Source organism: Sinocyclocheilus anshuiensis, unplaced genomic scaffold (assembly GCF_001515605.1).
Source record: "Sinocyclocheilus anshuiensis isolate Anshui unplaced genomic scaffold, SAMN03320099.WGS_v1.1 scaffold1144, whole genome shotgun sequence".
Taxonomy (NCBI): Eukaryota; Metazoa; Chordata; class Actinopteri; order Cypriniformes; family Cyprinidae; genus Sinocyclocheilus; species Sinocyclocheilus anshuiensis.
Genome location: NW_015551101.1, coordinates 1,026,861 through 1,044,662, shown reverse-complemented (window position 1 = coordinate 1,044,662; position 17,802 = coordinate 1,026,861). Strand labels below are relative to the sequence as shown.

General features: G+C 37.4%; 1 protein-coding gene across 2 annotated transcripts; it reads left to right on the top strand.

The window, feature by feature from the left end:
- The first annotated feature begins 720 nt into the window (after positions 1–720).
- dlc (deltaC) lies at positions 721–5,273 on the top strand. Of its 2 annotated transcripts, none has more exons than XM_016452894.1 (9): positions 721–1,000; positions 1,093–1,326; positions 1,452–1,509; positions 1,610–1,867; positions 2,237–2,598; positions 2,688–2,904; positions 3,221–3,914; positions 4,022–4,136; positions 4,251–5,273. In XM_016452894.1, exons 1-9 carry the CDS (start codon positions 950–952, stop codon positions 4,254–4,256), a joined length of 1,995 nt encoding a protein of 664 aa, XP_016308380.1. In that variant the 5' UTR covers positions 721–949; the 3' UTR covers positions 4,257–5,273. The 2 variants fall into 2 exon arrangements, with proteins under 2 accessions (XP_016308380.1, XP_016308379.1); XM_016452893.1 differs by having other exon boundaries at positions 1,434–1,509.
- The last annotated feature ends 12,529 nt before the right edge of the window (positions 5,274–17,802 follow it).

Below are 17,802 nucleotides of genomic sequence, written 5' to 3'. Positions count from 1 at the left end.
TTTCAGCCTCTTTACCAAAGACCCACAATCCAAACCCAAGATAACAAAAGAGCCCTCCGGATCTTTCCAGGGCACAATAAAGCGCTTGCCGGTTTAACGACTCACACGCGTCAGAACAATTACAGATTTTAGGGCTGAATTAAAGGGGATGTGCGAATCCCCTCCACCCAAGAACACCCCCTTTCCGCGATCGGTGACGAAAACAAACGTTTTTTTCCAAAAATGCGTGGCACGTGACATCGTAGAAAACATCGTAGCCTATGTAGTTTTAAAGAATAAGATAATTAGTACAAATTGACATAAAAAAGGAGAAAAACGCACATCCTTAAATATATGACAAGAGGCAGAGGTTTAATTAGGCCCCAGATATATTTAGAAAAAAAGTTCAGGAACAAGACGCAGAGCAATGTCCGATAAATTGTGATTTATCTTTTGAATTCACTTAGTAAATGTTATATAATATAATAAGAGTGTTAATATTTAACTATTGTCAGGTTGCTGTCAACATTAGTCAACTTTTAAGTTTCCAAATGCCTGTGTTATGTACAGTTTATGTTGTACTCTAATATCTCTTTAACTATAAAATGAACTTTAAGCGTCATGATGTTCAGGGGATCATATAGGCTAAATCCATCAAAGCACATTTATGAGCTGCGCATAAGCCACGCCTACTCTTGGCTGTATATTTAAAAGCACACACGCAGTAGTCCACACACTAACTGACGGGTCCAAAGTCCCTTAGAGCTAGATATCTGTTTCTCTTTGCTTTGTAAGCTCCTACATAGATAACATTAAGATTTTTTTAAATAGTTAAGTCATTTTGCTTTGAATTCCGATATTTTTAACTACTTTTTTTATTTTTTCTTAAATCGTGGATACCACCACAAACATTCATATCGGACTACTCTCTCAGTCTGCTATCGTTCAGTAGCAGACAAGAAGATCCAAAATGGCTCGTGTTTTATTAACGTGTTTTTTAATTTTGTTACCAGCGCGTCTGGTGAGTATTTCCCACTTATTTGAATGTAAGCCGCTCCTTTGGCAAGTGCTTTCACAGCGTGCTAATAGGAGTCCTGTTTTATATTTCCATAGGCGGAATCATCCGGTGTGTTTGAGTTGAAAGTGCACTCTTTTACAACCACAAGCAGTGTGTGTAAACGGTCCGGTGACTGCCAGATCTTTTTCCGTGTTTGCCTGAAGCACTCACAAGACATCATATTACCAGAGCCGCCGTGCACTTACGGCACTGGAATGACAGGAATATTCAGCGCAGACTCCATCTCCAGCAGTGCGCATATCCGCGTGCCTTTTAATTTCAAGTGGCCGGTGAGTAGGCTAGCTTAAAAAGCCATAGCCTACTATTCATTATCAGTTCATATTTATGTAGCCTATACACGCACGCATGTCTAATGCATGTAAGTAATATTGAACAGAGTGTTCTGGCTTTACAGGGAATCGTCTCGTTGATAATAGAAGCCTGGAACGCAGAGTCCTCTGACCAGTCAACAGGTATGCGCTCAACTTTTGCCTCACCTGCGTAGTTTTAATACAACAAGTATTTGTTACCTCCAGATCAATGTTACCACACAGTTTGTTTTATTTATTTCAGAGAACATCAACAACATGATCAGCCGTTTGGCTACCAGAAGAAGACTCGGCATCGGCGAGGACTGGTCCCAGGACGTGCATCTTGGAGAGCAAAGCCAACTGCGCTTTTCTTATCGCGTTGTGTGCGATGAATTCTACCATGGCGAGGAATGCTCGGATTTCTGCCGCCCACGGAACGATGCGTTTGGCCACTTCAACTGTGACACCGCTGGCAACAGAATTTGCCTGCCTGGATGGAAAGGCGACTATTGCGCGGAACGTAAGTGTTGTAGCCTACGTAATAATTTGCGTGTAGATTAACGAACATTTGCAGGGAAAATAAATAAATAAATAAATAAATAAGGCGGGCAAGTTCAACGGCTTCTTGCCGCCACATAAAACGTCTAAGTTGCTTTTGTTCACTGTAACAATAGAAGCAAAGAGCATGATTTAACAAGGACATGCGCTGAAACCTAATATGCTCTGCCTTCCGTGAAAAAGACGGCATGTGTTTCTTTTGTGCGAGTCCCAGCTGCTTAGTTTAGTACTTAACAAATACTTGATGTGCCTGAGCCTCCAGAAGGGGGGTTGTTTTACGATGCCCAGTCATTCTAATGTCCCCCTTTCTCTCCCTCTCCTTTTTAAACAGCCATCTGCTCGTCTGGCTGTAGCAAGGAGCACGGTTATTGTGAGGCCCCTGGTGAGTGCAAGTGCCGCCTCGGGTGGCAGGACCCCCTCTGCGACGAGTGCCAGCGATACCCGGGGTGCCTGCATGGCACCTGCAACCAGCCCTTTCAGTGCACTTGCAAGGAAGGCTGGGGAGGCCTGTTCTGCAACGAGGATCTGAACTTCTGCACCAATCACAAGCCCTGCATGAACGACGCCACCTGTACCAACACCGGTCAGGGCAGCTACACCTGCATCTGCAAGCCCGGCTTCAGCGGCAAAACCTGCGAGATCGAGACCAACGAGTGTGACAGCAACCCATGCAAGAACGGAGGCAGTTGCAACGTAAGCAAGCGGTTGCGACACTATGCTCGAGTCTTGTCCTTGGAGGAGCTCGGACGTTAATGCTAATGGTTTTTGGGTTTTCTTCTCAGGATCTGGTGAATGATTACACCTGCACGTGCCCTCAAGGCTTCTACGGGAAGAACTGCGAGGTCAGCGCTATGACATGCGCCGACGGACCCTGCTTCAATGGAGGAACCTGTGTGGAGAAGGGAACCGGTGGATACTTCTGCCGCTGCCCTGCTGGTTACATGGGCTCTAACTGCGAGAAGAAAATCGACCGATGCAGCAGCGACCCCTGTGCTAATGGTAAGCATATTTTCCCCTTATCTTCAGTCCTAAATGCAAAACATTACAAAACATTCATCCGCCTCCAGCAAAATGCTGAACCTTCAGTTTTTTTTGTTTTGAGATGCATCCACTGTGCGTGACGTACTACTCATGCATGATAGAACAGACGCCAGTGAGGCTCTTACACTGATATGAATGGTGAGATAGAGCTGTCATAAAGCAATAGACTTGCTTTCCCAAGGGTTATGATTACTCGCCCTGGTTTACTCCCTCAGTTCCCTCAGTTTTAGGCTAATGCTTTAATATGGTTCCCTTGTGTTCCCTTTTTTTAAAGGTGGCCAGTGTCTCGATTTAGGCAACAGACTGACATGCCGATGCCGTCCCGGCTTCTCAGGCTCACGTTGCGAAATCAACATTGACGACTGTGCAAACAACCCTTGCCAGAATGCTGGCACCTGTGTGGACGGCATCAACGGCTATACCTGCACATGCACGCTTGGTTTCTCAGGCAAAAACTGCGCCATCCGCTCTGACGCCTGCAGCCTCATGCCTTGCGAGAATGGAGGGACCTGCTACACCCACTTCTCTGGGCCCGTCTGCCAGTGTCCACTAGGCTTCATGGGCACACAATGCGAGTATAAAGACAAGCCTCCTGTGGCCAGCCCTCCTATTCCAGCGGCCTTGGTGGTCTCATTCACTCTAGGCCTCATCACTCTTACTCTAGTGGTCTGCGCCACCATTGTGGTCCTGAGACAGATGCGACAAGGTCACAAACCAACCTCCACCACCGTGCGCAACGACTTGGAGTCTGTCAACAACCGCGTTTCTTTGACCCCGACTTCAACTTTAGACCGAGAGAAGGAGGCATTGCTTATTCCTGGTGGTCCGTTTAAGGTGTCCAATAAAGATGTGGCACTCAGATCCACCGCTGTGGACGCTCATTCCAGTGACAAATCAAATTACAAGCAAAAGATGGTGGACTACAATATGACCATTGACGAAAAACCTACAAACAACAAACTAGATATGTAAGTTCTTTTTTTTTGTCTTGCTTTCTTTTGGTCTTAGTTTCTGGTCTATTATTTGCTTGACATAAATATGCAAAACTAACGTTGATGTGTTTTCTTCATTTTAGGAAAAACTCGGAATCTACATTACTGGTTCCACCACTGAACTATCCAAAAGAGGGAGTGTATCATCCTGTGTACATCATTCCTGAACACATAGAACAATGTGTATTTGCTACTGAGGTAAGCATCTTCAGACATATTTTTTTAAAGTGCTTTCATTGTTATTTATCATGATTTCAGTGTGATGCTTTGAAAGGACATGCGTTAACACATTCTCTTTCCGTTCTTTCTCAGGTTTAACAGTATTCATCAATCTGGAGTACCTCAATCACCAATGGGCCTGACCCTAAAATGTTTACAGTCTTAAAGGACAAAAGGAAGACGTGAAGAGAGTATATATATTATATCTACATTTATTATTTATTTATTCATGCTGCTGAGTAAAATGACTACTTCTTGATATGGACAATGATTTTGCGAAGACAAAGCAAGAGACTTGAAGACTTGAGGAACAACTTGCATTATTTGCACTATTTTCTTTTCCTTCTTTTTTTTTTTTTTAAATGACCCGAAAAGAATTCATATATATTTAATCATATTTAAAATGTACATAAAGACCCAGAACTCTCTGGAAGAGCTGAGAAGAATCAAGGCTTGAAAAGGAAGCAAACAGGCATCCTGAAGTTCATCTCACTCTGTGAATCACATGAAGCCCAATCAATCAGCCTTATGGGTGGAGGAGGTGCAGCTGAAGGATCTGGAACTGTGACTATGGAGTAATTTTTAAATGTTAAAATTTTTGGGATATGGTTCGAAATGCTATTTATAAACGGATCTGTGATGAAAAGCAATCAAAGATATCGAAACAAGCTGTTTCGTCTGTGAACAATGTGAACAACTGTCTTCGGAATCTACAGTTAAATATGACTTTTACTTAGTGCCTACAATGGATCTGACTATCAGTGATGTTCACTCGAACCAAACCCAATCTTAATTAAGTGCCTCATCTTTTAATGTGTTATAGCTCAATGGAAAAGGTACTCCTTAGAAACACTGAAAAAAAAAACTTTTTTTAAACTCTGCTGGAGTATGTTTTTCGACAGAAAATGTTTGGGTTGACTTGGGTACAAATTGTTTAACCAGCAGTGCATGATGGATGCTGTTGTGTACAGCTTTCATCCTGTCAACATTGACTGCTGCTAAGCTATTTCCGACATTCCCAAGGCTCGAAAGTACCAGTTGGCTCAAACTGATAGCCTCATCATTGTCAAGATTTCCTGGTTTTGTGAACCTCTGCATTAGGGTCTTTTTCAAAAATGCAAGATCAAGATTCTTAACGGAGTAGAATTTTTTTCTTTCCTTTTTTGTACGTGGCATTGGTTTCTTTAATTTTTTTAAACCATTTAAACCAAATAGATACTTTTATATTTTATACGGTCTTTCTTTATTTAACAATGCAATATTGTACAATATCCTGAGATATTCCTACTATTTAATTGGATTGTAAATAATGTGTATTTATGAAAGATAAATGTATATATGTTTATGTATTGTGTTTGTCACAAGGCCAGAAATACATATTTTTTCATACAATAAATCCTGAAATAATTGACTTTGTATCATGACTTCTTTTCTTTCATATGAAACTGCTGAGATAATACTAGGATGGATATATTCAGCTTTTAATGTTAAACAACTAGCTATAGAACTTGTGAAACAAAGGTATATGAGTCAATGTTTGATCACCATTAGAAAAGTCACTTATCTAGACAGCTGTAGTGAACTATTATCTAGTAAAATTCATAGGAAAGCTTTCCAGTATGCCCTTTACTACTCCACTATTAAGTAATTACTGTGTTTTTTGTTGTATAACTAGAATGGCTATAAGATATGCTTAGTATCTCTGATCAGAACAGTGGAGATGAAGCCAGAGAAAATTGTGAAGGGCTATTCATGGTCCTCAGACAGGATCACCTGCCATTCACCCCCACTCTTCCTCTTCCATTCAAAGAGAGAAGCCTAGGCTTGAAAAGGGGGAGGGAGGCCTCAGCCGCCTTTGCTCTCCCTGGGGAGCGTCAACATGTGGGCCCAGCCTGGCCCGACACCTGTCCTCACCACCAGCCTACAAACATTCGGATATGTCTCTGTACTGAGACCCACCATGAAGATTTTCTATTTGTCACCTTCAAACTCTCCAAAATACACACAATTATAAAAGCATCCTGAGGTTACAACAAATACTGAAATTTCTAGAACAGGAGAAAGATTATGAGCATTTATGTAATTTTTCTATTTATGTAACATTCTAAAAAAAAAAAACTTTTATTCAGCAAAGAAACATTAAGTGTTTCAAAAGTGACAGACATTTATAATGTTAAAAAAAGATGTATTTCAGATAAAAGCAGTTTATTGCCGTTTTTGAATTAATCTGGAAAAAAATCACAGTTTCCATAAACATATTAAGCAGCACAACTGTTTTCAACACTGATAATAATAATAAATGTTTCTTGAGCATCAAATCAGTATATTAGAATGATATCTGAAGGATCACGTGACACTGAAGACTGGAGTAATGATGCTGAAAATTCAGCTTTGCCATCAAAGGAATAAATAAAACTTTCAAATATATTAAAAAGGAAAACAGATATTTTAAATTGTAATAATATTTCACAATATTACTGCTTTTACTGTATACTTAATCCAATAAATGCAGCCTTGATGAGCATAGGAGTCTTCTCTAAAATACATTAAATTAGAATTTTGATCAATTTAATGCATCTTTGTTAAAAAAAGTATTTTAAAAAACTAACGTTTGAATGGTAGTGTAAGTGATAAACATATAAATGCTGTCCTGTCTTTTCATATAATTTTGCTAGTTTTAAGAAGCATAGCTTTGTAGCCTTTTCCTGTAAATGACTGGTGTTAGCATTCACTTTTGTTTACAATAAGTCTGCTTGATTTTTTAAACTGATAATAAAGTCTCCATCTGAAAGTATACACTCCTTCCATACTCATCATTCTCTCTCTCTGCTCGTCGGTCTTGCTTTCTCTTTGCAGGAGTCTTACAGTCTTTTCCCTGCAGTTTTCTGTGCCTCTCTGATAAGAAAGCACCTGCAGCTAAGCTAATTGGTCACAGTTACGTAAGCCGCACCAGGAACACAATATGTTTGCACGCTTTAGAGGTTCCTGCATGAGGTCATAGAGGTGGAAATGTTGATTTTCCCTTATGGTTTATATCAAATTGAAAGAGAAAGAAAAGAGAAGGCCGATTAGATTTCAGGCAGCGATAAGGACCTTTAGATTGAACATCATTGTCAATGTTTAACTTTTAAAGGGATCGTTTCTATTTTCTCTTTCAAGCTTTGTATGGTCAGGATGTGTGTCAGTGCTTGAACCCACACCCTGCTAATTTTATTTGTGATGGTGATAAGGCCGTATGTTTAACTGCTCTGGCATTCTTATGCCATGATGTACCAGAAGCGCACCACATTGACAATGTCCAACTTTGGTCACTTAACATTATTACGTTCTTATGAGGTTTTTGGATAGCAGTAGCAAATATGAACTTGCTATATGGCAGGCCAAAAAAGGACGTATTTTAAGGAGTGGCTGCTAACCTGCTAACAAAAAGGCATGTTTGATAATAGAAAGAAATTTTGTAGTATAAAGACAAGTTCACAACTATAACCATAACTAGCCTATATTAGCATCCACGAGCGCACGAAAATGTTGTGTTTAAAGGGTTAGTTCACCCAAACATTAAAATTCTGTCATTAATTACTCACCCTCATGTTGTTCCAAACCCTTGTGGTACTCTCATGAATGGCAGCAGACTGACCTGGAAGAGAATAAATCGTTGAATAAAGTTGTTATTTTCTTTGCGCACAAAAATATTCTCGTGGCTCGTGTCACATGGACTATTTTAACGATGTCCTTACTATCTTTCTGGGCCTTAACGTGGTCATTATATTGCTGTCTATGGAGCGTCAGAAAGCTCTCGGATTTCATCAAAAATATCTTAATTTGTGTTCAGAAGATGAACGAATGTCTTATTGGTTTGGAATGACATGAGGGTTAGTAATTAATGACAGTATTTTCATTTTTTGGGTGAACATCTGTTTAATAAAGACATTTGCTGCAGTTTTGTCATACTGCCACTTTAAATGCCCAAGCAAATGCTCAAGCTCTTTAAAGTTGGTAGATTCTGAATGGTTGTCAATGTTTTTATCATTTATTAGATGAAAAAATTGCTCTGAAAGTGATTTTAACGATATTGTTTCTCTGTGTTGTTATAGTTGTGGTATGAGTTCCCCTATTTTCATAGAATTACAATGATTCTTAAAATGTTATAGTTATCATCCTAAACTCCCAACTCTTGTTACATTAGTCACTACTTCAAGCCAGTACGGTTGAGATGGCATTTACTATATTTTGTATGCTGTATATTTGTGCATTGATCAATGTTTAAATGTGAATAGAAGCCTAAATGAAATCTGTTCATAAAGTAATCATGTCTTTTCAGAAGATTTCAACAGCTCGGTTTATATTGATTACAATTACAATGTTTTTATAAAGTTTTTGAAGCATCACAGTTTGGTGGAATGGGCTTTTAATGGAGGTTTCGTTAAAAATATCTTAATTTGTGTTTTTCGAAGATGAAGTTTTGAACAACACGAGGGTGAGTCAATGATAGAATTGTCTTTTTTGGGTTCAGAGGTTTAGTCGGCACTAACAGTCCAACTAACTACTCTTCTTAGAAAACTAAGCTGTTTATGATCAATAACGGGATTTCCATCGTCCTTCCTTTTTCTTGTTTCCTTGACTATAGAATGGGGCATGTCAGGGTTGTTTCTTGTGAACGTATTAAGTGAGAAACAGTAAAACACAGTGAAATACGTGCTTGACACCAGTAACATGCAATCTGGATACGACAGTCATTCCTGCAGGGCGACCGTCTACCGTCACTGTCTCAAACGCTGTATTCAAACATTTCCAAGTTCCAGTTCCAACTTCAAACAGTTCACAAGAACATGATGTCATAATGCCTACTCATAATATCTACAACTGTAAACACTTCCTTATTTAGAGACTCGTTATGCTAACAGAACACCAGCTTCCAGTCATAGCCTCCAGTGAAGTGATATAATTATCCACTGTAATTACTGTAAAACATAATTAAGTAAGGAGGACGGAAGCAACAAATGAAGGCAGAAAAAGGACTAAGCAGTAAAAGGGAGAATCCCACATAGATTAAAGACACAGCTGTCATCACTACATCACTGCTGATTTCACCCTTCTTCCTTCTTTTCATGACCCTGAGAACCCCGTCTGGCGTCTGTCCTGTGAAACGGAGAGAGGAAATGCTCGATTCACGCACATGCTCTGAAAAGACAGTTGCAAATCCCAGTGAAACACATATTCTCTTTTATTTCTTGATGGACAGTGACAAAGATCTACACTCTTAAAAATAAAGGTTCTTTATTGGCATCAATGGTTCTATGAAGAACCTTGAACATCCATGGAACCTTTCAAATGCAGAAAAGGTTCTTTATAGTCACTGCCATAGAAGAACCATTTTTGGAAGAACCATCACCTTTGGAACCTTCATTTTTAAGAGTGTACACATGGTGATCTGATGGTCATAGCATTTATTTGACACTGAAACCCTTATTAAAAGTCTTTACTGACACTTTTCATCAATTTAATGCATCCTTTCTGAATTAAGATATTTATTTATTTCGTATGTAAGTCATGTGTCAGATGTTCTGTTTGTTTGAACATCCTGGCCAGCCCAACATAGCAAAACTGGCTCAACCAATAGTGTGAGTTTGGGGGTGGGGCTGCCTGTCTGTCTAGCCAATGACAGATGAGGGACTGTTTAAGAAACTTATTTGGAAGCAATCATTATTTTTGCAATTCTGTTTGGTGTTGCTAGAAATTAAACACTTTACTTGCAAGATTACTCCAATGTAATCATATTGATATTTTGGGTATAACTTTCAAAAATCAATTTAATACCTCAGTACTTAAGTTATGCTATAGACTATTATAATGTGTTTGTGTGTTTATTTATGGAGGAGAGCTCTCTATGGGGTCATTTTGAACAATTTTATGGCCCTTTAATTACATTTTTGATAGCTTTGTTTGAATTTATGACTTGTGTGAATTTAGTAATGAACTTCCAGAAATGATTCTGTCAAAATTCCAATATTTGGAGAATTTGCAAACCAGGTTTCATTGGCTGAACTTCACCATGAATGAATCACTTTCTTGATTGTGGTTTTACCACACGAGGGAAGTTGTTAAGGGTAAAATAAAAGAGGACAATAAAACTTTGCAGTACAGCTCTTTGACCAATTACCAAACCCAAACATGTTGTGGTAAGAATGACACTCCACCTGCTCCTCCACTCACAAGTCTGATAAATATCAGCTACACCCTGATCTAACCGCCTTCTTTCATTTTACTAGGCTCTTACTATGCATAGAAACTTCCAGTCAGGTGTGTTTAGGCAAGTTGGAGCTAAACTCTGCAGGACACCGGCCCTCCAGGACCGAGTTTGGGCACCCCTGGTTTATACCATTTTCAAGAAACATCTTAAAGGATAATTTCACTTCCAATTTCTTTCTTCAGTCGAAAGAAATTAAGGTTTTTGAGGAAAATATTCCAGGATTTTTCTCCATGTAATGGACTTCAATGGTGACCAATGGATTGAAGGTCCAGATTGTTTATCTAGGATTAAAGTTTGCCCACAATTCCCTCCTAACTTCCTGTTTTCAGAGTATTTATAGGTCTTGGCATGGGAAGGGAAGTGGACCTTATTCTGGCACACTCATCACTCCTAGGCTGCTATTCTTTCCTTTAGCGAGAGGAGGAAATGGTGCATCTTCCTGACAACACACCCTGAAATGCACACGTTCGCTCATACAAACAGCCAAAAGCACTTCGTGGTAGTTTCATATGGTTTTGAAAAAGGTTTATACCAGGGGTGCCCAAACTCGGTCCTGGAGGGCCAGTGTCCTGCAGAGTTTAGCTCCAACCCCAATTAAACACACTTGAACCAGCTAATCAAGCTCTTATCAAAGAAATTAAGGTTTTTGAGGAAAATATTCCAGGATTTTTCTCCATGTAATGGACTTCAATGGTGACCAATGGATTGAAGGTCCAGATGGTTTCAATGCAGCTTCAAAGGGCTCTACATGATCCCAGCTGAGGAATAGGGTTCTTATCTAGTGAAACGATTGGTCATTTAAAAAAATAAACAATTTGAAAGTATACAAAAATAAGTATACAACAGCATCTTATACAGTACTTTATACTACAATGAACAGGCAGCCAGTCTAAAGAGGCCAGGACAGGGGATATATGATCCCGTGTTATTCAGCAACCTTTCTGCAGCATTTTGTACAGCATTTGACTTTCTTTGCACATTCGCTTTGTAAACTTTGCTTCGGTACTTCCGTCAATGCAACGTGAGCTTTCCAATGTGACTACGTAATGCGTGAGGTTGGGCTGGTCCAAGATGAGCATTTGTGGTTAAAGGGTATATACATTTTTATTGTTCACTTCGCTAGATAAGACCCTTATTCCTCGGCTGGGATCGTGTAGAGCCCCTTTAAAGCTGCATTGAAACTGCAGTTTGGACCTTCAATCCATTGGTCCCTGTTGAAGTCCATTATATGGAGAAAAATCCTGGAATATTTTCCTCAAAAACCTTAATTTCTTTGTGAATGAAGACAGAAAGACATGAACATTTTGGATCACATGGAGGTGAGTAAATTATCAAGAAATTTTTATTCTCCAAGTGAACTCATCCTTTAATTCAGTTACGCTAAAATGTCATGTGGTCTAACCATGAAGTAAAAAGTATACACATATAACATAAAATGTAATGTTTTCCTTAAACCCTGACTAGTTTTAAATAATATTTTTCAAGGTAAAAATTTTTTATTTTTTTTTTGGGGGGGGAAGATGCACCACTTGACATTTACCACATGACATTTATTGTCATGAAAATGTCAAATTATCCAATATTTTAAGAGACTCATTGAAGAAATAATATTAATAGGAAATTAATAAGGTTTTCTTTTTAAAACAACTTTAATCTTTTAAAAATCTAAATGATTTTTAATTCAGAAAATAATCAGGTTTTTGTCACAGAAGATATTAAATCCCTTTTTATCCTTTTTTATAGATCAATAAATCCTTTGATTATATAAGTTTGAGATCAGTAATTTTTTCATTAATACTTTTATTCATCAAGAATGCTTTAAACTGATCAAAAGAGAAAGTAAAGAGATTTATAATGCTACAAAAGATTTATATTTCAAATCAGTGCTGTTCTTTTATACTTTCTCAATTTTTATAAATAAATCAATTTTTAAATCATTTTAAAAGTTTTTAAATTCCTAGTTTTATTGTTGTGATTTTTTTAAATGATTATTTTACTTCCTTCATGTAAAGCACTTTGAACTACCATTGTGTATGAAATGTGCTATATAAATAAACTTGCCTTGCCTTGCCTTTCTATTCATCAAAGAATGAAAAATGCTAATAAACTATATTAAATCAGAAAACAGTTACTTTAAAGTTGTAGATTCTTTAGATTTTTCACAATATTACTGTTTTTACTATATTTTTGATCAAATAAATACAGCCTTGCTGCACATAAGAGTCTCTCTTCAAAAACAATTAAAAAAATCTTTGTGACCCCAAATATTTGAACAGTAGTTATTTAGTAAAGCAATTGATACGACTAAAAAATGAGCGTCATGTCATTGACCCATCAACAGGAGATTTCATCAAGTAAAAAGCCAGTCATGTTGGGAATGTGGATTCAGTGATGTCTGTACTGAGACTTGGTGAGGTCAGGGTTTGACACCACCCTCCACGGTTCAGCTGCCGGGGCTCTGAGAGTCAAAGGTCAGAACAAATAGGAAGTGCCCAACACAAATATAGGTCCTACTGACGGAGTGGATTTTTCGGATGGGATGTGGAGGGAGGAAAGGGAATGTGGGAGGGGTGGGCTATGACAGCGGGCAATAACAAAACAGAGAAAAAAAAACATGCCAGAGCGAGAATCAACAAACCTAATTTCAAAAGAAAACAAGATACCCTTCCTTCTCACTGTAATTAGTGCACAATCTCGATGCGCACTTACAGAACAAAAACACAGCGTAACAAGTGCATTGTCCCACATCAAACCTAAGGTAAAAAACTAACTGAACGGTCACTGGATTTCCTGCTATTGTCTCAGAGGGAAACAAGTCGATGGTGCTTATGTGCACTTCTGATATGTACGAGGAATCAGATATCAACCAAAACAACACTGGACCCCAGTAACTTATATAGAAAGAAACACCCCTGAGACATTTTTCAAAATATATAGTCATGAGGGTGAGTAAATGATGACAGAACTTTAATTTTTGCATGAACTATCCTATTAAATGGTTGTTCACGCTAATGTTGTCTTTTGTTGCTAATGCTGTTCCGGTTTCCAGCAAAAAAACAGATGGAGGCTTCTTGTCTGCTTTGCAAGCCCGAGAAAAAGCAGTGGCACTATAAACTCCCACACATAAATAAAAACAAGAACAGTGGGATACAGACTGAGAACATTATCCCCCCACGCGCCTCCCCTCCAGATCCCGTCCCAAGAGAGGATCTTTCATTGGGGTTGGAGGGGTTCGTAAATCAGTGATTGCCAGTGATGAGATTGAGACTGTCTCCTTACATTCTCCCTGAAGAATTATGAGCGCTCATGCTTTTCTTTCAGTTTGTCCAACACTGATACTGCCTCATTTGTGCATGTTTTCGTAGGCTCAAATCGAATCTGTTTTGCAATGAAATTAGGACTGTAGCAATATTCAAGTGTGTGTTTGCAGTGTTTGCATATGAGAGGGTCTGAGAGCTCTCTAACGGTCATTCTGAACAGCTTTACTGGCATATTATGGATCTTCTTACAAAGTTGAATGACCCTAAAGAAGTAGAAGTTCTGGTAGAAGGTTTCTGGTCTAAGTGTATCAGAGAGAAATGTTTTGCAGGAGTCATCTGCCGGACATAAAAAGTAGCAGTGGCTTTGACTGGAGAGTTTTAGGGGTGATCTGTGTGGTGGATGGGTTCTTGGGGGAGGCCTGTATCCGGCAGGCTGCTCCCCTCTGACCCCGGGCAGCGTGGGAAAGAGAGTACAGGGAACTGGCGTGACCAGGGACATTAACACAGATGACTCTAGCAGACCTGGGCGAACACCTGTCCTCCTCCTCTCTACCTCAGACTTCAGTCAGTGGAGCTTCACCAAATCCCTGCTCTCCCAAAGAGATGGGGAGGAGGACTGAAGAAATCCTTGCATTCATCCCATTTTCTCTACATAATGATAACATTAAGAATTTATTGATTTTCAACACATTTAAAGAATTCGAATTTTGAAGACACAAATCATGAGATTAATCACCATAATTTCTATTGTAAGGCCCTTTTGTTTTCAACAGAAAAAATTAATATTCAGTTTAGCTACTTGTAATATATGTTAATTGTATATTAATTTGCTTTATTATAATGATAGTATTAAAGGGCCATTAAACAAACAAACAAATACATTTTAAAAAGCCACTTATTTTATATATTTATTTTAATATTACACTTAATACTTAATATTTTTCTCACAGTGTATAGGGGTCTGCTTAAAATTGTATATTTCATATAATTTTGCTTTATTCTAGTTTTAAAGGGCCATTAAACAAACAAACTAAAATAAATACAAATACATTTTAAAAATCCACTTATTTTATTTAGGATTCAACTTTTTTTTTTTTAAATCACACTTAATATTTTTCTCACAGTGTAAAGGGAACTGTGTATACTTAAAAAATGGTATATCTCGTATAATATTGCTTTATTCTAATGAGGGACATTAAACAAACAAACATATAAATAAATATTTTTTTTTTATTTATATTTTTTAAATAATTTTTAAATATATAAACAAACATACAAATAAATATTAATACAGTTTAAAAAGCCACTTATTTTATTTGGGATTCAACTTTAAAAAAAAAATCACACAGTGAAAAGGTCTGTATACTTAAATAATTGTATATTTCATATTATTTTGCTTTATTATAATAAGGGCCATTAAACAAACAAACAAATACAAATACATTTTAAAAAGTCACTTATTTTATTTAGTATTCTAATTTTTTTTTTTAAATCACACTTAATATTTTTTTCACAGTGTAAAGGGGTCTGTATACTTAAATAATTGTATATTTCATATTATTGTACTTTATTATAGGGACAGTATTAAAGGGCCATTAAACAAACAAACAAACAAATTATAAATAAATACAAATACATTTTAAAAAGCCACTTATTGGATTTAAGATTCAACTTTAAAAAATATCACACTTAATATTTTTCTCACAGTGTACAGGGGTATGTATGCTTACAAAATTGAATATTTCATATTAAGCCTTTCAATCAAATTGTTTTATTTAGACCGTGTGTATCAAATTTGAAAAAAAAAAATGCAATAGAAGCATTTTCACTATTGATCTCAGACTTTCGGACACCAGTGTAAGTGGCACATTCTGACAATCAGTGATTCAGGTGGTTTAGGGGAGTTAAAGCAATAGAAATAAATCAAGCATTCTCAACCAAACACGTCTCTCTTGCAGTCTTGAAAAATGAGGACAGGACTGTAGCCAAGCATGGATGCACAGAATAGCTTTGGGAAACAGTTTCAGTTGCATCATTTAGGTTAACAGATCACTGAGAAACAAACAAGAAAATACATCAAGTTGGAAATCACCATAGCTGAATATCACTTCTCCCTGAATACTTTCTGACTGTGAGATCAGCAATATCTTGTACTTTCTCTCCAAAACTGCTGAACAAGCCTATGTGGAACTCATTGTTACACAGTAAGTTCTTAAAACTCTGGCAGCTCCATCAACTGCACAATGGAGTCCAGTGTGGGAAAGGAGGTAGAGGAAGGAAGTGGGTTTCAGTCTCACTCAGAGAGAGAGAGAGCTATGATAAGCATACCGAGTGGAGCAGGAAGCTTTTCCGTGGGGGAAACACGTTGAAGGACAGCTTGGACTGACCCCTGTGCTGGATCCCGAAACTGGGTATTCCAGTCTGACCAACCCACTGACCAAAGCAATGCACGGGGTTCCAAAGCGAAAGTTATTTGTCAATCAGACACGCTTATCTCAGAGGTGCAGTGTTAGCGATTTGACAACCAAAAGCAGCTTGACAGCAGCTCAGCTGTTAAAAAAAAAGTTGCGTATCCAGTAACTAGCTACTTTCCGTATGAGTATCAAAGTAGCTACTTTAGTTAGTGGACAGAGGTAATATTCAGTCAGCTCGCTTAAAATATTCATTCTTTTTCTTTCATACGAGTCACTGATTTATTTTCCAGAATCATTTGTTGACTGACTGATTGATTCATTTGGGTCTCACTGATACACATGCAGCAATTTACATATTTTTTTAGTGATATACACAATTTCATTACAATAACTTTACCAAATAATATACTATTTAGTTAAATACTGATGTTAATTACTATGTGACTTAAATTATGGTGTTTTAATGGTCGAGTTTTTTTTGTGATATTTAGTATAAAAGCCTAAGCCATGTCTCATCCTCTAGACAGCAAGTGATGCAGACATTTATATAATATTATATACAGTATTTATGAATATTTTAAATTAGCTTTTATGTTTCGATTTTCCGTTTTCATTTTCATTTCAGTTTAGGTTTTAGTAAAGTTGTTACTTTTGCCATTATTATCTTGAAATATTTCTAATTAGCTTTGTTTTCATTTCAGTTATATATACTTATTTCAGTTTTCATTTAAGATTTTAAATTATAATTTTGGTTACACTTTATTTTAAGGTGTTCTTGTTACAGTGTAATTATACATTTAGGTACTGAGTAATATTAATTAACTACATGTACTTACTAGATGCTTAGGATTACCTGCATGTAATTATGCATAATTTATTGTTATTATAAGAGTAAATAGGTTACATGAAATGTGTAGCAAGGGCACCGTAAAATAAAGCGTTAACAAATTTTTTTATTTAATATTTATGTTTTATTACAGCTTTAGGCCCATTTCAATTCATAAATAATTTAACAGCTTTAGATTCTGTTAACAGTAACAACAAGATGGGCTTGTGAACTTCACCTAGTTAACCTGCTTAATAAACTCAACAAAACAAACAATAGTGAGATGTGTTTGTATAGGCCTGTAAGTAAATACACAGTAAACGCTGCATAGAACATCAGCCAAGGCCTAAATTCTGCTAAAACAAAGGAAGGGATATAAGTTGCTTATCAATTCAGGCTACATTTCCTCCAAGACGTAAATCAAGTTACTAGACTTGTTTTCCAGACAAGTACTTTTCCAAAAAAAGTCATTTTCTAGTCTCACTGAGTATAGGAAGGCTATCTTCAACAACACACACGCTAGGGTCAGAGGTCACTTCCACTGCAAACAAGCGTCAGCTGAGTCTTTCTTTGAGATTAGAGGGGTGACGAAAAGCCATTTTCTAACAATAAACGCCATACTCCTGCAACACCATCTTGTTTTCATAGATTTTAGATGTTATGCTTGTCACATGCAGACACAGTTTCTGGATTGGTTTTATGGGTTAGAGAGACAGCCGTGGGAAGTCTTGGAAATAGCTGTTCTCCCTGTACCGTTCAGTTTTACTTCCTCTCGGTTTCCTCAGGAGAGACTTTTTCTTAATAAAAATAACATTTTCCTTTTTCTCCTATTATGTAATTTTCTATTTATTCCTGTATACACTACTTTTTTTCACAAGAAAATATATGTATATAG

Coding starts and splice junctions, on each gene's coding strand:
- dlc (XM_016452893.1), top strand. CDS start 950: ATGGCTCGTGTTTTATTAACGTGTTTTTTAATTTTGTTACCAGCGCGT. Junction 1,510..1,609: donor GTCCTCTGACCAGTCAACAG/GTATGCGCTCAA, acceptor TATTTATTTCAG/AGAACATCAACAACATGATC. Junction 1,868..2,236: donor AGGCGACTATTGCGCGGAAC/GTAAGTGTTGTA, acceptor CTTTTTAAACAG/CCATCTGCTCGTCTGGCTGT.